This window comes from Rhinolophus ferrumequinum, chromosome X (assembly GCF_004115265.2).
Source record: "Rhinolophus ferrumequinum isolate MPI-CBG mRhiFer1 chromosome X, mRhiFer1_v1.p, whole genome shotgun sequence".
NCBI lineage: Eukaryota > Metazoa > Chordata > Mammalia > Chiroptera > Rhinolophidae > Rhinolophus > Rhinolophus ferrumequinum.
The window spans coordinates 3,743,287-3,768,793 of NC_046284.1; the positions used below are offsets into that span (position 1 = coordinate 3,743,287).

At 39.7% G+C, this 25,507-nt stretch overlaps 1 protein-coding gene across 5 annotated transcripts in view; it reads left to right on the top strand.

Annotated features, from left to right (window-relative positions):
• OPHN1 (oligophrenin 1) overlaps positions 1-25,507 on the top strand; it is a 301,975-nt gene that overhangs the window by 96,141 nt on the left and 180,327 nt on the right. For all 5 annotated transcript variants that reach the window (XM_033108306.1, XM_033108316.1, XM_033108323.1 and 2 more), the window contains exons 4-5: positions 17,447-17,508; positions 23,004-23,075. In XM_033108306.1, the coding sequence (XP_032964197.1) occupies positions 17,447-17,508; positions 23,004-23,075 (134 nt within the window). The remainder of the gene's footprint in view (positions 1-17,446; positions 17,509-23,003; positions 23,076-25,507) is intronic.

Below are 25,507 nucleotides of genomic sequence, written 5' to 3' on the forward strand. Positions count from 1 at the left end.
ACACACACACACACACACACACACACACACACACACCTTTTAGCCATGAGGAAATTTCACTAGTTTATAAAAACAGTTGGATCCAAATTTTGTTTTGGAGGCATTTACAATTTATATCTGTCTTTGGTAAGTCAAGTTCCAAATGACCTACCCAGTTTTAAAATAAGGGCAGCTGCTTTCAATACTTCAAATTCTTCATCTAAACAACGTCATAGGTTGATCTAAATCTTCATTTTGAAATTTCAGAGATCAATTAATGATACACTTAATGATTCATTCCAGTTAATTTTACAGCTGGCTTTTTCTAGTTGTGCACATAAAAGTTGAATATCAAAGGATCTTTATGTGGTTGTCTCCTCCAAGAGTATTAATGGGAGACTGACTGTCCTGGGGTTTGTTGACCTCAGAGGCACGATTTCCATGTTAATTTTAGTTGTCCTTTCGAATCTGTAGAATCTGAAAATATTCTAGGGCAAAGCAGCCTTTACGTGCATGAGCCAAATGTGGTGGCTATCTCTAAAGGACCGCTTCACACCCTAGAGGAAATTTTCCTCAGGCAACCCCACAATGATTCTTAGTCATCTAAGTATATTCCAGATTCAGTTTGGGGAAGCAAATGTTCTTTATCTTCACAGTTAAAGAGAGTTCAATCTCTCATTTAACTAGCAAATATTGTGTTCAAACTCTTAATAAGCAATCAAAAAGAAAAAAAACAACCCCAAAATAAAAGTAGCTCCCCATTTTCCCCTCATTTTTCTGGGTTATGTTAATCCTTATCTACCTCGAGGATTTCCTGAGAACAGCTCCAGTCAATTTAGGACCTGCTACCTAAAGCAGGGAGGACTGGGATTACAAGAGAAAACTCACCCAAGTTCCCCCAATGAAAAGTGGGGAGCCAGTGGGGCACGATGGGTTCCTGCTGGTACCTAACACCAGGTCCAGGTCCCCAGGGTGGCCCTGGGTGGGCTTCTTCAGACTCCTGCTGACTATGCCAAGTAAATGGCAACATAAGAATGTCCAAACCTGTAGAGAATTTTTATAAGCATTTATTAGAGCCAAACTGATGACATACTAGAAAGTAAGATCTCAAATGTTCCGACAAATGACAATTTTGCAGTTCTTTTTATACATTTGGAATTAAGGAGGCAAGGTAAGCTAGATTATGTGAAAGTGGGAGAAAGCAAGGCAGAGAAATCTCCATGACTGGATTACAGGATAGTTCATAAGATTATGTGCTCTCTTGAGGGTGATTATGCTCTGAGTGGTCTGGAAAAGAGGATTGATTACTTCTGGCCTTTTAAAGGTGTGTTCACCTAAATGCACAGAAACAGTGGACAGGGCTGGCTTACGGCAAAGAAAAAAGTTTTTACAAAGAAGTGATATACCTGGGGTGTGACTACCGACCATGACGCCCAGTGAGGAATTTATGATCGGGTCATCCTGTGAGGTTACTTTCGGTCACTAACCTTTGTCAAATTTTTTATTGAGCCCCTTTTTCATTCACATAAGATTTCCAGCACAGAAGCAATGTATTAGGTGTATTGGCATATTATCTTTTAATTGTTTTTTTGTACACGTATCTGTTTTATGTGTATGCAATTTAGTTCATGCTAAATACATAATTTTATCTTTTTAATCTAACATTTTATCATAACCATTTTCTCATGTCATTTAAAATTCTTTGTAAGTTTCATAGGGGGTCAAGGACATGGTTTTTTGTTCACTGCTGTTTCCCTTGCACATAGAGGAGTACCTAGCATATAGTAGGTGCTCAATACATGTTTGTTGAATAAATGAATAATGCACACATTCAAATTTCATTATTCTAGGAGCCATACTTTATATGCTATTCAACTATTGTTGGAAATTTAGCTTATTTCAAATTTCTCATTATTATGAATAATACTGCAATGAGTACTTTTATGAGGTTAAGATTGGCGATTACTTGTTTTGGTTAAATGTGGCAGTGTAACTAACTAATGAGGCAAATGTTTGCATTTGGATAATTTCCTTACTCACGCCACTTCATTCTACTTCTGCAAATCTATGTTGGTCTAAGGGTATGACTTACTTAAAATTTAACATCATGGGCTCTGGAGTAGTTTGAACTGCCGTATTGCAGCTTATGAACTGTGTAACCTTGGCAGGTGACTATACCTCTTTGAGTGTTAATTTTTCTCATTTGTAAAATGATAACGTGATCAATGCCAAGTGTACATAGTGCCTAAATGAATGGTAGCTATTTAATAATTATTGTTAATATAAGATTTGATTTCTTTGTACTTTGCCCTGGACTGAATGTTTTTGTGTCACCCCCCAAAATTCATATATTAAAATTGTAACCCCTAATGTGATGGGGGTTACAGGAGGTATGGTCATTGGGGCGTAATTAGGTCATGAATGTGGAACCCTCATGAATGGGATTAGTGTCCTTATAAAAGAGACCCCAGAGTGCTCTCTCACCTTCTTTCCATCATGTGAAGATACGAGAAGTTGGCATTCTGCAGTCTGGAAGAGGGCTCTCACCAGAACTTGACCGTGGTGACACCCTGATCTTGGACTTCCAGCCTGCAGAACTGTGAGAAATAAACAACAGATAAAATCGGTTGTTTATAAGCCACCCAGTCTGTGGTATTCTGTTATAGCAGCCTGCACTCAGCAAGACACAAATAGGTACTGAGAAGTGGGGGTGCTGCTATCACAAATACCTAAAAATGTGGAAGTAACTTTGAATTGGGTAATGTGCAGAGGCTGGAAGAGCTTTGAGGTGCATGGTAGAAAAAGCCTGTGTTTCTGTGAATGGAATTTTAAAGGCAGTTCTGGTGAGAGCTCAGAAAGAAAAACGAGTGGCAGAGAAAGCTTTAATCTTCTTAGAAAATACCTAAGTAAACATGAAGAGAATATTGGTAGAAATACAGATGGCAGAGGACATTCTGGTGAGGTCTAAGACAGAAATGAGGAACATATTATCGGACAATGGAGAAAAGGCTATTTTTGTCATAAAGTGGCAAAGAACTAGGCTGAATTGTGTTTGTGTTCTAGTGTTTTGTGGAAGGTAGAACTTGCAAGCAATTGTTGACCTAAGAAACATCTTAACCTGTAGAGAATTTTTGTAAGTTTATTTGAGCCAAACTGACGACAATTGCCAGGAAGCAAAATCTCAAGCGACTGAGAAAATGCTGCAGAAAATGGCAGATTTGCAGCTTCTTTTATACATTAGAGTCAAAGGAGGAGACATATGGGGGGGGGTTACATGGAATCCATTGGTGGTAGATGAAGGGGGTGGGAGAAAGCAAAGTGGGGGACTCTCTGAGACTGTGTAAAAAGTAAATTGGAGAGACACATACATTTTACTTGCGTGAGGACAGGATAGCTAATTAACATTTATTGCACTGATGGCATGTGGGCCACAAGATAACAAGGTGGGGGTCCGTGGTCTGGTGCAACGGCTGGGTTGTGCCCTGAGGGGTCTGGAAAAGAAGATTACCCTGACATTTCAAAGGTATGTTATCTTAGATGCAAAAAGACAACAGATAGGCTCAAGTAAGGTAAAGATTGACCTTTGTCAAGGAAGCTACAGGCCTAGGACGTGACTACCTGCCATGACCCGCTTTAGTTAGGAATTTTTATGTTCAGACCACCCTGCGGTTACTTGTGGTCTCTGAGTTTGTAGGACCCATCATGCTGGCCTCCCCTGAGCTTGTGCGGTTTGGTGTGTAGCCCCTTTTTTGTCCACAGAATAAAATTGGATAATTGGCTGAGGAGATTTCTGAGAAAAAGTGTTAAAGGAGTGGGTTGGTTCCTCCTGACTGTTTAGAGTAAAATGTGAGGGGAGAGAAATGAATTGAAGACGGAATAGTTACGCAAAAAGGAACCAGAACTTAAATATTTGGACAATTTTCTGCCTGTTCATATTACAAGAAAATGATAAAGTGTGTTTGGAAGGAAATACTAAGGGTGTGGTAGACCTACCTTTTCATAAGGAGATTAGTGTGGGTTTGAACCATGAAGTTAATCAACCATCTCAACAAAAGCCAGGAATAGAGATGGGATTATACCAGCAGAATATGCCAGCTAGGACTAAAGGCAACAGAGGAAATGGGACAAAGGAAGACCATCAACGTCTTAGACCTGCTGACGAGGCTGGAGATCTATTTGGCTGTAAGCAGGCACTATTATTCAAGACAAGAGAAGGAACCTGACGGGGATTCAGAGATCTTTGTGGGGGGCTGCCACTCCCACCACCTGCCCAGAGGGTATAGGCTCTGGGGGGTTAGAGCTGCCTCCTCCTAAATTTCAAAGCACAAGACAATACCCAGGGAATCTTAAGGGTGGGGCTACCCCACAGAGTCCTCAGGGTACAATAACCCCCCTGCCAGATGGAGAACCATGGCACGGGTGGGACCACTGCAGAGAGCCACACTGTGGATAGCCCTCCACCAAACTGGAGGAGATATTGTCACCTCGGTGGGTCTGTAAGCCTGGGCTGCTGTCCCAGTGGGTCTGGAATGCAGAGCATCAAGCCAAAGAGCATGATTCTCAAGCCTTAAGATCACATGGAACTTGCCTTGCTACACTTGGACTTAGCTTGGGACCCATCACCCCTTCTTTCCTTTCTCCCTTTTTGGACTGAGAATGTCTAACCTATTCCTGTCCCACCATTGCATTTTGGAAGCTCATAACTTGTTTGGTTTCATAGGATCACAGCAGGAGAAGAGTTTTGCATCAGAATAATTCGGACCTTGCGCTTCACCCATATTTAGATATTTGGATGGATTTTAGGCCTAAGAGTTGATGTTGGAACGAGTTAAGACTTCGGGGTTGTTGGGATAAAATTAATGTATTTTGCATGTGAGAAGACCATGACTTTTGTGGGGTAAGGGACAGTGCAATGGACTGTATATTTGTATCTCCCCAGAATTCATGTTGAAACTTATCCCTCAGTGTGATGAGATGGACCCTTTGGGAGGTGATTAGGTCATGAGGGTGAAGCCCTCATGAATGGGATTAGTGCCTTCATAAAAGGGACCCAGAGAACTGTCAAGCCTTCTTTCCATTATGTGAGGACACAATGAGAAGTCAGCAGTCTACAACCCAGAAGGACCTCACCAGAGCCCAACCATGCTAGCACCCTGATGTTGGGCTTCCAGCTTCCAGAACTGTGAGAAATTTCCACTGTGTATATGCCACCCAGCCTATGGTGTTTTGTTATTACAGCCCAAACTGATGAAAACATCTCTCTTAAAATAACTGCTACTTGCCTATCAGTTGGTAACCTTAAAGACTGGAGATGCCTGGTACATGGAATTCCCTGAATGTTTTTTGTTTTTGCTAGAAGGGTTTGACTTTGAACAGGTGCCCATTTTCCACAAAGCCAGCCAACAGATCTGAGATGTGTCCTGTGTCATCTTGCATTTTGAACTTTGTATTTCAATTCTCTCACCCCTCTGAATCCCACCATGAAGGTCAACCAATTCCATGCAGGACAAAAGGGTGTGTGAGCTTAAGCATAATGGCTTATAAACAAAGATAGAAGTGACTCCCAGCGCTGCCAGGTTCCTGTGGGTGTCTGTGGGCTCCACATGAGCTGCTGGCTGTGACATATTTGCTTCTTAATGTATGCTTTCATAACCCTTTATAAGTCAGTTAACATTTGCCTGCCAGCTCCAGAAACTCTTACTTATCATGTGACCATTGTTTTTAAAGATGCTGACTCGTGAACTGACCTTTATTGAGATCGTGAGAATTTCATTGGCCTGCCATAGTACTTGTTTTTGTTGAATTGGTCATCTTGGAAGCTGGGATTTGTGGCGGTTGTGAGAACCACAAGTGCTCCCACAGCTGAGGCTGAGGATCTTTGGAGGCTTTGGGAAGAAATCTTAGAGACCCTGCTGGGAGGCTCTTGGTGGGAACCAATAGTTCCTTTGGAAGCTGAAACAGCAGAGTGTGCCATGCCCTCCAGTTGCCAACACTACTGGCTCTGAGTTGGTACATCTTCCGTTTCCCTGGAAGAGTTGGTAAAAGTATGGTTAGGATGGAACTTTTGGTTGAGCTTTTAGATTTCATATCACATGTGAAAAGGGCCTTGCAGTTCTTTCCATACGATGGTTCATGATGGCTGCAAGGGGTAACTCAGTTGCACTGATCCCAGTGTAGATACCAGTTGTGTAACAGAGGTGGTAGTGATTCCTAGAGGACAGGAGGGAAAACCCGAAGCCTCTCTGAAGTTTCTTCCCTTGTGGTCAGCTCTAGGACCTACCTTGAGCAGTTTAGTTGTTTTAGGGTCCTGGAAATCAGGCATCTTAAAAGACGAGGGACACCTAAAGTGAAAAAGGGAAACATTAATATCAAAGTTTGTATTAAAGAAAAGAGCCAGGAGTTAACCCCGAGGCCCAGTGATGTCTAAGAGGTCAGTGGGTGAATATCTCTTGGTTATGTAGTGCCACTCATGGAGTTTTTTGAAGCTCTCAACATGGGATGTCAGTGCTTTTGGTGACATTGTGCACAGTCTTGGCCATCTTTCATAAAAGTGTACACATGAACCGAGCATTTCACCAGACTTCCTTCGACCAGACAGTGCTTTGTCTAGGGAGAATTCTAGCTCAGTGCATGGTCTGCAGTGGTCCTTAGAGGTTTATATGAAGTCACTGGGCTTCAGTTAACAGGTCTCCTTGAGATTCTGGGGAAGGGCCAGTTATATGGCAACCTGGAATCCCTAAAGGGATCTGGGTTGTCGGGTTTTAGTTCTCCATGACTCCAAGTCAGATGGGAGGGGGGATTGGAATTGTTAGTTCGGAAGATTATAACTAGATAATGAAAGAAATGGAAAGGATTGACAGTTTGCTATTTACAAATTGGGCAAGGTAGCAGGATGCAGTCTGATTTACAGATAGGTGCCAAAACTGTTTTCTTTCACAAAGAAAAGGAGGAAGTCAATTAAATCTCAACCAGACAAGCCAGAGTTTGCAAAAGCTCAACTTAGTTCAAAGCACAGGGAAATCCAAGAGTCTGTTATATAGACGATGCATCATTTCCCATTGAAATTCACTGGCTCTACTCGTTGCACACTCTGAGCTTCGCTCTCCATCCTGTCCTTGCCACCGTCTTAAATCCATGGTGATGACCCTTCTGACACCTTGGCTCACGGTTTCTTGATGGGGAGATTTGTAGGTACATGGTCTTGTACTTGGCTGGATCTTGGTTCAGATCCAGGCCTATCCATTTATTAGCTTTATGACCTTAGGCAGTTTTCTTTTTAAAACAATAAAAGTTGAGTTTATTGGTATTTCTGCATTACACACTGTAACCATACTTTACTATAAAATATGGAAATAGAGAAAACAATATTAATAGCTGTAATTTACTGGGCGCGTACTATATGCAAAGTGCTTTGCATACCTCATCTAATTTTCAGAGCAATTCTGAGGAGGTAGACTGAGGCTAAGGTACCATGTTTCCCCGAAAATAAGACCTAGCCAGACCATCAGCTCTAATGTGTCTTTTGGAGCAAAAATTTTAGTATATGTGCTGCCGAAGTGAGCACAGGAGCAAAAATTAATATAAGACCCGGTCTTATTTTAACATAAGACCGGTCTAATAATATATGATATAATATAATATAATCAAGTCTAATATATAATATAATATAATGTAATACCGGGTCTTATATTAGTTTTTGCTCCAAAAGATGCATTAGAGCTGATTGTCTGGCTAGGTCTTATTTTTGGGGAAACACGGTAGGTTAAGAAATTTGCCCAGCATAGTACAAGTATAGCTAGTAAGCAGCTTACCTGGGATTTTAAATTGGTTTTTGGCTCTAAAGTTTATACATACATGCTCTTCACTCAAAGAAACACAATTATTTTGATGTATTTCCTTCTAGTCCTTTTTAAATATCTGAGCATAATTTTCTATACATAGTTGTAATAATATTTTATGTGCAATGTTTTGTATTCTGCTTTTTTCATGTTTCATCATAGGCATTTTGCCATGTTTATACATTTTGTGTACTGCTCCTTTTTAATGACTGTAATAATAGTCCATTACGTGGATGTACTTAATCATTCCCCAATCAGTGGACTTTTTTGTTTTCAATTATTCATCATCATTAATAATGTTGAATGCCTACCTTTGGGGATAAAGGTTTCTCCCCCCTGTATTCAGGATTATTTTTTAGGTGTGGTTTCCCAGAAATGAATTTACTGGCTAATAGCATATAAAAATTTGTAAGCCTTTTGATCTATGTTTATCATCTTTCATTGGAAATTTACAAACCTTTTGGAAGACAGTGCATAATAGTATTAGGAAATTTACATGACCTTGCTGAACGTCAGTTTTCCCATTAATAAAATGATAATGAAAAAATAATGTCAGACTTGAGAAGCATCTAGCACAGTGTCTTTCTCTTCCTCTCCCTTTTCTTAACATTTCACTCTTTCTCCTTTGCAAATTTCCAAGGGTAGTTATTTCTTCCTGGACTCTCTTTCTAATGCCCTGGAACTGCTGTGGTGCTTTGTAGTGATGGTGGTGGTGCTGACAGTGGTGGTTATGCAGGACTGTTTCTTCCTTTTCTAGTCAGTTTTCTTAGTCACCATTCCTCTTATCTGAAGAAAAGGCAAGAGCTGAACTCCTCCTTCCTGCTCTTTATTGACTATTTTCTCCCACAACACTCTGCTGAGTAGTCTGATCTTGCTAAAGCTTTTGTTTTCTTTCCATTAACTCTAGAGAGCCATTTGCAGTGTTAGATCTCAGAAATGCTATAATGATCCATGATGTTTGGTTAAAAATATACCAGTAAAAGGCCTTGTAGGAGTTCATAACTCTAAGCCAGAAATAAACATGGTCCAAACCTCCTTGAAACATTTGTCAACTTCTACCCTTGCAGTGTTTGTCAACTCACTATATACATGAGCAAAGAAGAATGAATACGAAACCTTTTGGGGAACCTAAATACCATTTGTGGGGGCAGTTAGAGAAGAGGATGTCACAAAAATACTTTGGTTGTGACTGCCAACACATTGTTATCTTAAAGCACTTTTAGAGCAGTGAATTGGGGACCCTTCTGACTGTGCAGCTAGCTGTGTGACCTTGGACAAGTCAGTTCCCATCTCTGGACCCAGTCTCCTTTATTAATAAAATGAGGTGATTGGACTAAGGTAGATGATATATAAAATTCTGAGCCTTTTATACAGTAGGTTACCAGGATGCAGAAACTATCTTGTCATAAACCTCAGTGGGCTTTTAAAGTCTTCTGATCACCATTAAAAACATTTATAAGGCCTTTCAGAGGACACACATTGAACAGTGGGGTTTCTTTTGACTCAGTAACTTAATTTTAAATTGATTTAACAATTACTGACGCTCTTGTTAATTGAAAGTATGTATCAAAAACCTTTCACCCAGTTACCTCAGTGGGAATGGTTGAAAAATGACGACGGAAAAGCTGCTCTTCCATAAAAGCAATAAAAACACTGGCAAACATTTCCAAAATCAACTTTCTAAGAACTCTGGAAATAAACCAAAATTGGCAACACTGTAGGTGTGTTTATTCAAGGAAAATGGCTGAATAATTGGAATAACAGTGAACTTTGTGGTGGTTTAACTTGCCCTATTTCCATCCCCTTCTCTCCAGCTCAACTAGCCTTGAAAACTAACAGCTACACAATCATGGAAGCTGCAAAAACCACCATCATAGCAGACATTGGAGAGGACAGAATAGGTTTGAAGCTCCTCTGAAGCTGGAAAAATATCACTTATAGGTCTGTCAAATATGAATTAACTTGGAGCTGACTTACTGCAAGTGGGGTTCTCCTCAACGAAATTTGTCAAAAACAATTAGTGGTAATTGTTTACCATGACAGCTGCCTCCGTCAGCAAAAAGAATAGTAGCAAATAAGAAGCTGAACAATAAATCTAAGAGGAAAAACTGGAGAATGAGATGTCCATAGAGAGCTTTAAACATTGCAGCATGTTCCTGGAAATGTAGAAAGTCACACACATGTATAGGGTTTTGTTCATATCCAGGATTTGCACCTGTCCAGAAAAGAGGAAGCTCTAATCTTCCACTTCTGGCTGACTCAAAGATCTGTGCAAACAGGAAATGAAGACTAAAACAGAATTAGAAAACACCTGGCTGAATGCTGAAGGCCTATACACTGAGCCCTTCAATAAAGGCTGGGAGACTTACGTGTTCAGAGCATTTAGATAAGTCGTGGTCCAATCATTAGCTGACCTCTAAGCTAACTGACCGGAGACTTCAGGAGATTATCATGACAGAGAATTCAGACTTTATAGAATTAGTCCATGAAGTCACTAAACAAACAGCAACAACAAGAACAATATACCATGAGAAGGGAGGGGGAGTTCTGATTTCCAAAGTTGTCACATTGAATTATTTAAAATGTTCACTTTTCAACAAAAAATTACGAGATCTGCAAAGAAATAAGAAAAAATGGCCCATGAACAAGACAACAAAAAACCAACAGTAAATAGAAATTGTCCCTGAGGAAGCCAAGTCATTGGCCTTCCTAGAAAAAGACTTCTAATTAGCTAGTTTAAGTGTGGGGGGGTGCGAGATGAGGGTAAGGGGGATCAAATATATGGTGATGGAAGGAGAACTGACTCTGGGTGGTGAACACACAATGTGATATATAGGCGATGTATTACAGAATTGTACACTGGAAACCTATGTATCTTTACTCACCATTGTCACCCCAATAAACTTTAATTAAAAAGATTATATATGAGTAGTTATATAATTTATGTAAACATAAAATTTCAATTTAATTAATAAAAAAGAACTACAACAATTCTGCAGCTAGAAACTACAGTAACTGACGTGAAACATTCACTGTAGGGGCTTAACTTCTGATTTGTACTGGTACAAGATAGTACCAGCAAACAGATGAATTGGATTTTCCATCAGAGAAAAAATAAATAAAGTAAAATGAACAAAACTTCAGAGGCCATGGATACTGTCAAGCATAAGAACCCATGTATAATAATAATATACATATATTACAATATGTATATGTATATACAATAATAATATACATAATAATAATACTGTGAGTCCTAGATGATAAGGAGAGAAAGGGCAGAAATAATATTTGAAGAAACAATGGCCAAAACTTGGCAAATTTGGTAAAAAACTTTAATCTGCTTATCCTACAAATTCAGCCAACTCAAAGAGATACATGCTTAAATACATCACAGTCAAGCTGTTGAAAGACAGAAACAGAGAATCTTGTAAAAACCGTAAGAGAAAAATGACACCATGTACAAGAGTTTCTCAAAAAATTAACAGCTGTCTTCGCATTACAAATCATGAAGGACAGAAGGCAGTGGGGTGACATATTCAGAGTACTGGAAAAAAAAGTCTATCATCTGTCACTGTGCAAACTTACCATGGTATAGGCTGTATTCCCCTTCACAGATGGTTACTAGAATTAGTGAAGCAAATCACATTATAAGGTATAAAAATGTCAAATCACTATATTGTACATCTGAAACTATTATAGCTAATATTGTATACCAAGTATACTTAACTTAAAAAAAATAAAGAAAAATGTCTACCAACCAAATACTGTGTACCCGACAAAACTATAAAAAAACAACAACATGAGAAATTCAGACATTCTGTGGTAAACAAAAAACTTAAAGAATTAATCACTAACAGATTTTCCCTGGAAGTAAAGGAAGTACTTCAAGGTGAAATGAAAGGACATTGAAGAATAATTAGAATCCACATAAGGAAATAAAGCCCACCAATAAAAGCAATTACATAGGTTATATAAAAGACAATATAAATGTATTTTTGTTTTTAACTCCTTTGTTAGTTTTAAAAGGCAAAAGGCAATAATTACAAAATTGTGCTGATGGACTTATAATGTATAGATATGTAATTTGTACGAGGTCTGACAATTAAGTTTGCAAACTTGTTGCAACGATGTTGCTAACCTTTTTTCTTAATATCAGAGGGATTACTCATTATGAATTTGTACCAACTGGACAAACAACCAAGTTTACTATTTGGAAGTGCTGAAAAGGATGTGTGAAAAATTTAGACGACCTGAACTTTTCACCAACAATTCATGGCTCTTGCATCGTGACAGTGAACCAACTCACACGGCACTGTCTGTGAGGCAGTTTTTAGCTAGTAAACTAATAACTGGTTTGGAACACGCTCCCTACTCACCTGCTCTGGCCCCCAGTAACTTATTTCTTTACCCAAAGATAAAGGAGATATTGAAAGGAAGACATTTTGATGACATTCAGGACATCCGGGGTAATACAACAACAGCTCTGATGGCCATTCCAGTAAAAGAGTCCCAAAATTGCTTTGAAGGGTGGACTAGGCGCTGGTGTCAGTGCATAGCTTCCCAAGGGGAGTACTTCGAAGGTGACCGAAGTGATATTCAGCAATGAGGTATGTAGCACTTTTTCTAGGATTAGTTTGCGAACTTTATTATCTGACCTTTCGTATAATGGTGTAAAAAATAATGTAAATGGAGCCACTTTAAAATGGAGTTGGAGCTGCCATCCTAGAGGAACTGCCTTGCATATCTTATGCCTCAAACTTTTGGAATGTTAAAACAGGGTAAAATAACTTTTTGGCTCGGCCTAAACTAGCATTGTGTCCCAAAGAACTGTTATGACTACCGGACTGATAGCTACTGTACTGAAAATTAGAAGCATTGTTTAGAATTAGCATCACTGTGTTAGCTTATCTGCACCAATAGAAATCCCTTCCTTCTCTTGATGTAATTGTTCCTCTTCCCTTTCTCATAAACACTCCTTGTCTTTGTTTCCCAGTCAGAATACTGTTTGGGTTTCTGCCTGAATCAGTGCTTCTCAAATAGCTATTCTTTTTTTGATCTCAAACACATGCTTGTTGCCTCTCTTTTATTTTTAGGTTAACAACAGTAATAGCATGAACGATGAGGAAGAAATGGAGCTATGTAGGCCCAAAGTTCTGTTATACTATTGAAATTAAATTGGCATTAGTCTGAACTAGATTATTATAAATTAAGTTGTTAATTGTAATCCCCAGGACAACCACTAAGAAATTAAAATGTATATCATAAAAGAAGCAACGAGGGAATTATAATAGTAAGCTAGAAAATAATCTAACACAAGAGAAAGCAGCAATGAGGCTAGAGGAACAAATGGGCCAAGTAATTGAACAGACATTTATCCCAAGAAGATAATATAAATGGCCAATAAGCACATGTAAAGATTCCCAGTATCATTAGTAATCGCATGAAAGGAAACCACGATGAGATAAGCACCTCAAACTCACTAAGATTGTGGGTATCAGCAAGACAGACAATATGAAATACTGGCAAGCACGTAGAAAGATTGGAGCCCTAATACATTGCTTTTGGTAATATAAAATGGTGTAGATCACTTGGAAGACAGTTTCGGCAATTCCTCAAAAAGAGAAGCATAGAGTTACCACATGATCCAGCAATTCCACACCTATGTGTATTCCCAGAATAACTGAAAACACGTCCACACAAAAACCTGTACACAAATGTTTATGATTGCATTAGTCAGAATAGCAAATAAATGGAAACAATGCAAGTGTCCATCAGTTAATGAATGGTTACACACGTGGTACAGCCATGCAATGGAGCATGTGGCAGGAGAAAGAAAGGAAAGACTGATACTTAGTGCAACATGGACTAACCTTGAAAACATGCTAAGTGAGACAAGTCAGTCACAGAAGACTGTGTATTGTATAATTCCATTTATATGAAATGTCTAGGTGACGCATATCCATAGGGGCAGGAGGTAGGTTAGTGGTTGTCTGAATGTAGGGTGGGTGGAAAGGGGGAGTGATGCTAATGAGTTTCTGATTTCATTTTGTGGGGTGATGAAAATGATCTGGAATTATATAGCGGTAATGGTTGTACAACTCTTTGAATATACTAAGATCCACTGACTCGAACTCTTTAAAATGGTGCATTTTATGATATGTGAACGTTGAGATACTTGTCTTCATAATAAAAGTGATGTAATTTTTTTAGCAAAAGCTCATTTTGAGACACTCTTAATTTTGTCAAATTTTGAATTTATTTCTTCATCAATGATGAAGCCTGACTCAGAAGCCTAGCAGCTGGTAGTCTCTCCCTATCTCTGTTTGATAATCTAGTCAGGATATTTAGTAACCTAATCTTTGCTTACCTCTACCTGGAGACGTGTGGGCAGTGTGACAGTGGCAAGACCTTAGCTCTGGCAGCAAGACCCGTCTGAATATGAACTCTGCCTCTGCCATTAACTTCCTGTATGACCTTGAACAAGTTCTTAACTTTCTGTGAGCCTGAGTTTAGGGATAATTACATGAAGGATAATTACCTACTGTGTTTCCCCGAAAATAAGACCTAGCCGGACCATCAGCTCTAATGCGTCTTTGGAGCATAACTTATTATAAGACCCAGTCTTATTTTAATATAAGCCTGGATCTTACATAATGTAAGACTGGATGTAATATGATATGATATAATATACTATAAGACAGGGTCTTATGTTAATTTTTGCTCCAAAAGATGCATTAGAGCTGATTGTCTGGCTAGGTCTTATTATCTGGGAAACACGCTAATAAAGTTATTTTGAATATTAAGCCCTCAGCCAAAGGGCTTGATGCATTTATGTTTCAGGAGATTAATCTTTTCCTTTCAATGTTCCAATATGATACTTGTCACATTTCCTTTAGAGGCAAACTGGTCTTGCCTGGAAACATGCCAGAATAACAACAAAAATCTCTGTGATCACTTTTGTAGCATAAAGTATTTGGGGACAGGAGGTCAGTAAACTTTTACATGTTTTCCTGTTTACTCTTTCTGGTTAGGGTATTTTTCTTCTGTGTGCTGAGGTTGAGCTTTTAATTGGCGGTGTTTGCAAAGGTGACTTCCCTGGGTACGTGCAGCAACTTAATCCTCAGCAGAAAGAAATGCCGTTGTCTGGTATGCTGTATTTGACCCTGAATTTCATTTCCTTATTACTGGGAATGCTGGATTAGTTGTCCAGTTCTCTTAGGAAGGGAAATCTATTTTTGATCAAAAATATATTAATATGGATGCATTTTTTTCCTCCCTGCTTTCACTATGTTTGCTTTAATTCAGATACCATTTGAGAATATACTTCCTGTTTCTGGTGAGAATTTGGGAACCTTAAAATAGTAGTTATTAGAATTCAAAGGGACACTAAAGACTGTCTAGCTTAATTTAGCTTTTATTTGTTTGTTTAGTATATGAAGAAACTGAAGTCCAGGGAGAAGAAGGGACTTGCCCAGTCACCTCGCCAGTAAGTGGCAGAACTGGAACTAGAAGAGTAGAGCATTGGGACAGGGAAAGGGGGTAATGTTTGTTATCGACTATGTGTTGGCACTCTACATTTACCTTTGAATTCAGTCCCTACAACAGCACTCTCGGGTATGTCGTCATATTTGACGAGTTAGGCAACTGAAGCTCAAAGGGGTCAAGTCACTTAATCAGAAGTCTCCCAGCAAGAGGCTGATAGACTGAGGCTGCAAATCCAAGTCTATTTGTCTGAAGTTCATGCTCCTCCTAGTTCTCTATCTTGTCCACTAAACTAGAATCCTCCTCATCTATCACCCCATCTGATGTTCTTTCTAACACACTGCACGCTTTGCTTATCTACAGTGCCACACATGCTCTTCAGGAACCTGAGAAAAATAAAACTAGAATGCAGAGCTGGATTTAGGCCTAATATTAGACACTTAGACTAATGGAACAGAATTGGGAGCCCAGAAATAAACCCATGTGTATGTGATCAACTAATATTTCACAAGGGATCCAAGAGTACTCAATGGAGAAAGTCCCATCTGTTTGATAAATGGTGCTGGGAAAATTGGATATTCACAAATAAAAGAATGAAACTAGACCCCGATCATGCACCACTCAAAATTAATTCACAATGGATTAAAAACTTGAATGTAAGATAGGAAACGATAAAATTCCTAGTGGAAAACAGGAGAAAAGCTTCTTGACATAGGTCTTGGCAGGATTTTTTTGGATATGACATCTTAAGCACCAGCAACAACAACAACAACAAAATCAACAGTGAGACTACTTCAAACTAAATCACTTTTGCACAGCAAAAGAAATAATCAACAAATGAAAAGGGAGCCTATGGAATGGGAGAAAATATTTGCAAATCATATCTGATAAGGGGTTAATATCCAAAATATGTAAAGAACTCCTACAACTTAATAGCAAACCAAACAAACAAATCAAACAAGCAAATTAAAAAAATGGGCAAAGGATGTGAATAGACATTTTCCCAAAGAAGATATTGGAATAGCCAAGAGGTACATGAAATGGTGAAATGGTGCTCAGCATCACTGATCGTTAGGGAAATGCAGATGAAAACCTTGATGAGATGTCACTTCATGCCTGTTAGAATGGCTATCATGAAAGAGACACGAGATAAATGCTGGTGAGGATGTGGAGAAAAGAGAACCCTTGTGCACTGTTGGTAGGAATGTAAGCCGGTGTGGCCACTGTAGGAAACAGTATGGACTTTCCTCAAAATATTAAAAATGCAACTACCTTATGATCCAGCAATTCCATTCCTGGGTATTTATCTGAAGGCAATGAAATTACAGTACTGAAAAGATCTGAACACCCATGTTCCTAGCAGGATTATCTGTAATGTTTAAGACATACGAATAGAAACAACCTAAGTGTCCACTGACAGATACACACACACACAATAGAATACTAATCAGCCACAAAAAAGGAGGAAATCCTGTCATTTGTGACAACATGGATGGACCTAGAGGGCATTATGTTAAGTGAAATAAATCAGACAGTGAAAGAGTTACCACATGATCTCACTTATGTGTGGATTCTAAATAAACCAAACTCATAGAAAAAGAAGTCGGATTTGTGATTGCCAGAGTTGGGGGTGGGGCAACAGGGTGAAAATGGTCAAGTACAAACTTGGCAGTTGTAAGATAGTAAGTACTAGGGATGTAATGTACAGCATGAGGACTGCAATTAGCACTGCTGGACGGTATACTTGAAAGTCGTTAAGAGTGTAGTTCCTAAAAGTTCTCATCACAAGGAGAAACATATTTTTGTAGGTATATGAGATGATGGATACTAACCTTACTGTGGTAATCATTTTGCAATATATGTATGGCAAGTCATTATGTTGTACACCCTAAACTTATACAGTGGTGTATGTCAATTATGCCAATAAAGCTGGAGAAAGAAAAACTCTTGGGTAGGGGGATTGGCAAGAAAAAGAAGAGACACATTGTACTGAACACATTTCCCTGATGGCCTTCGATTTGGCACCTTCGTCTGGTGGCCACCAGGACTCAGGGCACAGGTCCTGCCCTCGTTGCACAGATCTCTGTCCCCTTGTCTATCAGTACCATGACTAATTTGGTTTATTTTTTATTTTGTTCTTCCAGCTGAATCCTTCAAGGAATTTGCTGAATTGCTCAATGAAGTAGAAAACGAGAGGATGATGATGGTAGGTCACTAACCTGGGCCCGGAGCCCAGCTCATCGCTGCTATTGGGGATTCTTCTGCCTTCGCTGCTTAGATGGGTGCTCTGTTGTGGTTTCTGTGTCATGGCTGATCATGGCTGTCTGGTACCGTAAAGACAGAATAGATTTGGTCATTCTGCCTCAAGCTCCCACCCTGAGAGTGGAGCATCAGGTGGAGAGAAATTAGTTGGGAAGTAAATCCTCTCCTGGTTCATTTCAGTGGGAAAGGATTTCAGAGGCCATTAAATTGGGCTGTTGAATATGTCAACCCAAACTGTGGTCATTAGTGTTCTTTTTTTTTGGGGGGGGCTGTGGGGGAAGGGGAACAGGACTTTATTGGGGAACAGTGTGTACTTCCAGGCCTTTTTTCCAAGTCAAGTTGTTGTCCTTTCAATCTTAGTTGTGGAGGGTGCCGTTCAGCTTCAAGTTGTTGTCCTTTCAGTCTTAGTTGTGGAGGACGCAGCTCAGCTCCAGGTCCAGTTGCCGTTGCTAGTTGCAGGGGGCGCAGCCCACCATCCCTTGCGGGAGTCGAACTGGCAACCTTGTGGTTGAGAGCCCACTGGCCCATGTGGGAATCGAACCGGCAGCCTTCAGAGTTAGGAGCATGGAGCTCTAACCGCCTGAGCCACCGGGCCGGCCCCATTAGTGTTCTTAAGCGAACTATTTATGTATGTCTGTCCTCCTAGAAATAATGCTATGGGCTTTATTTACATTTGATACATGATTGTTTTATTTAAATCTATGGGAAAACTTTTTTCCTTACATTTAAAGTCTAATTTTTAAAAATTAATAGATTTTAATAGTTAAAGCAATTTTAGTTTTACAGAAAAATTGAGTGCAAAGATTTTTCATATGCTTCATTTCTCCCCCTGTCCCTTTCCATACACTGTTTCTCCTATTTTTAACATCTTGCAAGTGTGGTATATTTGTTCCAATTAATGAGCCAATATTGACACATTATTAACCAAAGTCCATAGTTTGTATTATCTTCACTCTGTGTTGAACATTCTGTGGGTTTTAACAAATGTGTAGTGATATGTGTTCACCAATAAAGTGTCATCATACAGCATATTTTCACAGGGCTGAAAATACCCTGTTCTCAACCTATTCATCCCTTCCTCCCTCCCTTACATACGAGCCCCTGGCAAACACTAATATTTCCTTTTACTCTGTTGTGTTTTCTAGAATATCATACTGTTGGAGTCATATAGTGCCTGGTTTTTTCAGATTGCCCTCTTTCACTTAGTAGTATGCATTTAAGTTTTCTCCATGTCTTTCATGGCTTGATAGCTCATCTCCTTTTATTTTTGAAGTATATATACACATATTCCATTATATGGACGGACCACAGTTTAGTTATCCATCACTTACTGAAGGACATCTTGGTTGCTCCCAGTTTTGGCAATCATGAATAAAGCTGCTGTAAACATGTATATAGATTTTTGTCTGGGTATAAATTTTCAACTCTTTTGAGTAAATTCCAAAGAGTACAGTTGCTGGATTGTATGGTAAGAATATGTCTGGTTTCTAAGAAACTGCCAAGCTGTCTTCCAAAATGACTGGACCATTTTCTGTTCCCACCAGCAATGAATGAGAGTTCCTGCTGCTTCACATCCTCACCAGCATTTGGTGGTGTCGTGTTTTGGATTTTACCCATTTTAATAGGTGTGTAGTGGTATCACACTGCTGCTTTAATTTGCTTTTCCACGGTGACATATGGTGTTGAGCATCTTTTCGTATGCTTATTTGCCATCTGTAGATCTTTGGTGTCTGTTCAGGTCGTTTGCCCACTTTTTTCTGGGGTTGTAACTTTGGAGAGGACAACAAAGAGGTCTGCCTTCCTTTTCTCTCATGACGTGACTTCCTATTGGCAGCTCAGTTTTGTTAAGCCCTTTGTTCCAATAGAAGACTTCCCGAATCTGTAACGCTCTTCCTTTTCAACAGTGTGGTGCTGGCTTCTCAAAACACTGCTCTCACTTCATCTAGGTCCCTAGAGAAGTAGCATTGCAGGCAGGGCTTGGAGGTATGGGAATTCGAGACTTAGGCTCTAGTAATGGCTGTGCCACTAACACTTGTTGACTTTAGGCTGACTAATCACTTATCTCTCTGAGTCTCTTCTTTCTTTATAGGTAAAATGAGAATCATAATCTCCAGCTCCCAAGGTTGTTGTAAATACGCCAAATGATATAATGAATGTGGAAGTGTTTTATTGACAGCAAAAAAAGGAAACTACTGATTACATGTACTGTGTCTAGTTATCTTTTGTAGCATCCAAGATTCTGCTTGTGGAAATTTTGCTTGGGAATTTTCTTAGTTCAAGAGATTTGCTTGTGAGGTAGTTTCCATGGAGTCTGGTAGGTGGCTCACTAGCTAATCCACACTCTACTAAATGTTTTCTTCTGCCTGAAGACTGTGTGGACTGCTGCCAGTGTTGATCTCAAAGGCATTCACCCCCATTTCATTCGAAAGCTCAGCTGTACTTCTCTCCAGCCTCAGTTGTTTCTTAATCTCTTTTATTTACCCAGTTACAAAGCTCTAAAATATTGAAGTAGGATTCATCTTTGGAGATGTTTTTCTCACCCTTCTTGCTGGCTCTTTTCCACAAGGCTGACTCATTTTCTTCTGTCTTTAATTATGCTGTGCCCTTTTGTCCCCACAACTCTTCAATCATGTACTGAGTGTCAGCTTCCCATTTCCCATTTAATTCCAGGAATGCTGTGAAGGTTAGGCTCAATGAGGGCCTTTCAGAACATGCCAGGAATTCATTGCTTGGTCACACCTCTCCTATTTCCTGGAACTGTGGTAAAAAGACTCCTGCACCCCGATATGGATAATGTGGGGGGTGTTAGTGAGCTTTTTATCCTTTCTATAAAAAGGGGCCTAAAGAAACTTTAGAAGAATAGGAAGGAAGTTCACAGCCCTAGCATGGGGCGATGGCAAATGTCTAGTCATTGTCATAAATGAATTTAAATTGTGGAAGGAACTAGGGACGGAAGAAATGAAGAGGAGCATCTGAGCTGTGATTTCTTAAACAGTACCCTAGGGGAGGTTGTAGTATCTCAGCAGGTGGCTTTGAAGTCTGGATGGCAGACTTCCTGTATGGTTAAAGAGGGAGGCTTGTCTAGATGCCTCTATGACACTGAACTGGACTGAGGCAATGTGCAAGGTCTGTCCTTGAGGACTGCCAAGAATAAGAAACTAAAGAGGCCTGTGATTTTTAAAGCAGCTATCCTCCCTGCCTCCTGTTGATAATTAGCCATCCTGAGCCATTTTGCACCTCTGGGTTGAATACCATCTCTACCTTCCTAGCTGCCCTACCTAATGTTAATTTGGGCTTCATTCAATGGAAACCTGATCAGATAAACTCACTAATGTGTTTAGGATGTCACTTATTATCCTGGGGATTCTACACGGAGACAACAGGCAGGAACTTTTCTCCTAGAGAGCTCACAAAATGGATGCACTGATCAGAAAGGGGAATAAAGGCCAAGTTCACTTAGAAGGGCTTTGATGAGTAGCTGTTAGACTTCTTTTTCAAAATTAATTGATTTTTTATTACAGTTGGCGTAGGATAAATAAGTAGTTGCTAGACTTCTAAGGTGTTTAAGGATAAAACGGAATGAAAGAGGAAAGGAGCCAAGGTTAGGTGTGAGCTTTTCCTACATCTCTAGCTCTGTCTTCTGGCAGGAGGTAGTCTAGTAACCAATGAGTGTCAAAGAGAGGAAGAGGTTCCGAGTATCTGTTTGTGTTGTAGGAGACTGGGAGCAGTATCACCAATGTGATTAAGAGAAAACTATGGACTCCAGTTTCAGTGAATCACGCACTCCTTTCCTAGACTGACACGGGGCCAAACATGTAAAAAGCAGTGGCCTTATGGATCCTGTGTGACAAGTTGCTGGCATACATGCTTATGCAAGAAAACCCCCTTGGAATATAGAATACCGGCAACTGCCATGTTTGGGGTGCCTGCATATACAAGAGCTCAGCTGAATATCCATACACAGGCTTGACATACTACTGTCTTTAGAAGTGGCAAATCACATGGTATCAGTTCTGCTAAACTGTATTGGGTCAAAGCAGTAACGACCCCACGCATATTCAAGGGAGAGGGGACAGAGACCTCACCTTTCAATGGGAAGAGTGTCACAGACTTTGTGGCCAGGTTTGAAAACCTTCACAAAAGTAAAGAAGAAAAATGACTCTCTGTACTGGATGTATGACACCAATGACTTCATTTGTTTCCAAGTGGGTACACAAAGTTGATGACGTGTTGGCCAAAGGAGCTGGGCTGCTACTTTAGTAGAAGAATCGTTGTCTTCAGTCAAGGAGAGGACTGGTGTCTGTATTTTTGATACCAGAACAGGTAGTGGAGGTTTGATTGGAGGATGGTTTGCCCATTTGATCAAACCTTGGACCACACCTGGGCACATAACAGAAGGCCCAAAGTGCCTGCACGACCTGGGTGAAATGTGTACTAATGCCCCAAGTTGCCATGCTTTTTGGCGGTAGCTTAAAAATTGCTACTTAGTTTGGAGAATATAAGAATGGTGAAAACTAGCTTTCTACTCTGTCTTCCATTGTTGTTATGAAGATCTATCTTATCTTACTGATACTTTGTGTCTCACCTGACGAGGAAGCCAGTCCCTCATTTCCCTGTCTTGTAATAGATCAGAATTAACACACTGTGTCCTAAAAGCCAGCCCTTCAGATGTGTGCTCTGTGGTCCTTCAGTAAATTGCAAATAATTCCCACCACTGAAGAAAAAACCCCACTAGTTTCTGCCTTGGACAGATGCAGTCTCGCAAGAGGTTTATACGAAGACAAAGCTTTGTAGATAGATCTCCACTTGCCCACTGTGCAGGGGTTCCAGTTTTGATGTGATGGTTTCCTATCTTTAGAACCATATCAATGCCAATATTTTAGTGCTTGGACAGGCTGTTCCTATCAGCTTCTGAGCATCCGTAGGAAGTTCAAAGGCCTGGTCTAGTGCTGTCTGTGATGCTGCGATATACTCCAAATTCTGAAGGGAACATTTTGGTTTTATGACACCCCAGGACAGGACTGGAAACGATTTACTCTGGGATTTATGCTAATTCAATTACTTCTAATTCATTTACCTCCATGAAGTGGTTTATGCTTGGTGCAATCGTCCTTTCATGAATTTTTCATTCCCTTTCTCACCACATATACTTCCGGCCTCCTATGTCTGTTTCTGGACATGAATCTGGATATTTATCAATTAAAAACTCAGATCAGATGACCGGTGAAATTACAGCGGCATGCCCCTAATGTTCCTTGTCTCATTTCCTCTCCAAGCATTTGGTTTTAAGAGACCAATGTGGGGAAAAAGACAGTAACCCAACAAACCAGTTAACATTTTCCGGATGGTGTGCATTACCTGGGCATGCCCGAGGAATCTTGAATTTAAACCTTGCTGACTAATCTAAAAGATGTTTTGTGTGTTCTTTCTGTTCTCTAGGTACACAACGCTAGTGATTTGCTAATCAAACCCCTGGAAAATTTCCGGAAGGAGCAAATAGGCTTCACTAAGGTACATTTTCTCTGCATGTATAAGATATTTTGTACATTGAATAGTTGTTGGGGCTACCACCCTTCACTCTTCTGGGGTGAGAAGGGTTTGTCTCTATAAGAAAACTCATCATCAAAAAAAAAATAAATAAATAGAAAATCAATTGGCTCCTGGCTGTGCTTTTAGCTAGCTATGTATTAGGTTGGTGCAAACGTAATTGCGATTTAAAAGGTTGAAAAATTGCAAAAACCGCAATTACGTTTGCACCAACCTAGTAACTGGACAAGACACTTTTCCTCTTGGGTCTGTAGTTTCTCCATCTGGAAAATGAGGAGCTTGCTAATAATAGCTGTTATTGAAAGACTGCTTACTATGTGCAGAGCCCTGGGTTAGATGCTCTACATCCATTCTCTCATCACAGCATCACTGTGAGGTCCTGGTGTTATCGCCATTTACATGGGCTCTGTGATTTCAACAAGATAAAGGACCTGACCAAAGTTATATAGTTACTACCGTGTTTCCCCGAAAATAATACCTAGTTGGACCATGAGTTCTAATATGTCTTTTGGAGCAAAAATTAATATAAGACCCGGTATTGTATTGTATTATATTATATTATGTTATATTATATTATATTATAAAGATCTGGTATTATATTATATTATATTATATTATATTATATTATACCCGGTCTTATATTATAATAACACTGGGTCTTATATTAATTTTTGCTCCAAAAGATGCATTAGAGCTGATGGTCCAGCTAGGTCTTCTTTTCGGGGAAACATGGTAAGAGACGGTAGCCAGGATTTAGACCTGAGGCTCTTTTTAGCTTCAAATCCCACATTCCATTCAGCCACACTATCTAGATGTGTGCTGTGCAGTATGGTAGCCAATATAAATAAAAGAAAATTAATTCAGTTACTCAGTCATGCTAGTCACATTTCAAGTGCTCAATCCTGCACAGCACAGATATAGAACATTTCCATCATTGTCCAATTTCTGTTGGACAGCACCGTGCCAGATAATCTCGGATTCCATCCAGCTTGTCTACTCATGGATCTCTTGGGTTTCCCTGTCTCGTAAAGGGGTATGAATAATTGTGCGCTTGATTCTTATCAGCGAGGTGTAGGCCTATTTTGTGAGCTCCAATGTATATGTACCATGTAACCCAGATAGTGTGTCAGAACCAAATGTAGCATCGTGACCAACCATCTGGCCCTTTTAGGACTAAGAACACACCGTTCAGTGGCTCTTATCTGGGATATCATGACAAGTAGTTTGGACTGAGCATATGAAAAAGTAGCCAGTTCTGAGAAGAAAGAGCAGAACAGTGGATGGCCTCCCACTGCTGCTGCCATCAGTCACGTTGACGTGGGTGTTATTTGCGTGGCTAGCATTCACGCAAAGTCAGTTCTCTAGATAGCCCAGCACTTCTGGATTCCACTCGGTTCATCTGGAGTCTCACTAGCATAAATATTAATTGGGAAAATACGTGCTTGGAGGAGAGCTGAACCTCTCAAATCACAAGTGTGGTATGAAAATAATTACTTGGTAAGGAACATGACTGTTGTTACATCACTAAGTAAGGAGGATAATGGACACATGATTTCAAAACCCTCACATGTGGTTTACTTTCATTCCTGGATGAGAACAGGAAAAACGAGAGTAAGTCGTCTGCGGGCCAGGAAATGAATTTCTGTTACATACTTCCTGTGTCCCAGGATTTTAATATGCTGTCTTCCTTAATTCTTACAGCAGACATGTGAAGTAGGATGTATAACATCCATCATCCCAATGAAGAAGCTGAGACTCGGAAAGGTTACATTCCTGTCAGTCTCTTTCCCCTAGTTCTTTACTAGTGGGGCCAACCTGTACACCTACAAGGAAAGGGACCAAGGCTCAGTGTGAGGGTCAGTCTCAAGAAACTATGTAAAATTCTCCTAGCCGTAAAATTTAAGGCAGCAGAATGTGCTCTGAAGTAAGGATGAGAAAACGTAGCTTTCAGTCTAACCCTGTGTGTTATCAATTTATTACCTCTCAGTTCGAACACTCCTTAATACCTGTTCTGTGAAAATGGACAGAATTCCTTTGTATTTATGTACTTATTTATTTGGAAGTTTTATACACTTTCTTTATTTTGACATTCAATATTATTTTATATTAATGTCAGGTGTGCAGCATAGTGATTAGATATTTACATAATTTATGCAGCGATCCCCCTGACTAGTCTAGTACCCACCTGGCACAATACATAGTTATTACCATATTACTAACTATATGCCTTATGCTTTACTTTATATCCCCTTGACTATTTTGTAACCACCAATTTGTACTTCAGCTGTTTCACCATGCCCCCTACCCCCCTCCATTCTATGACCCCAACAAATGTCATACCCATCTGACACCATACATAGTTATTACAACATCACTGACTGTATTCCTTATGGACA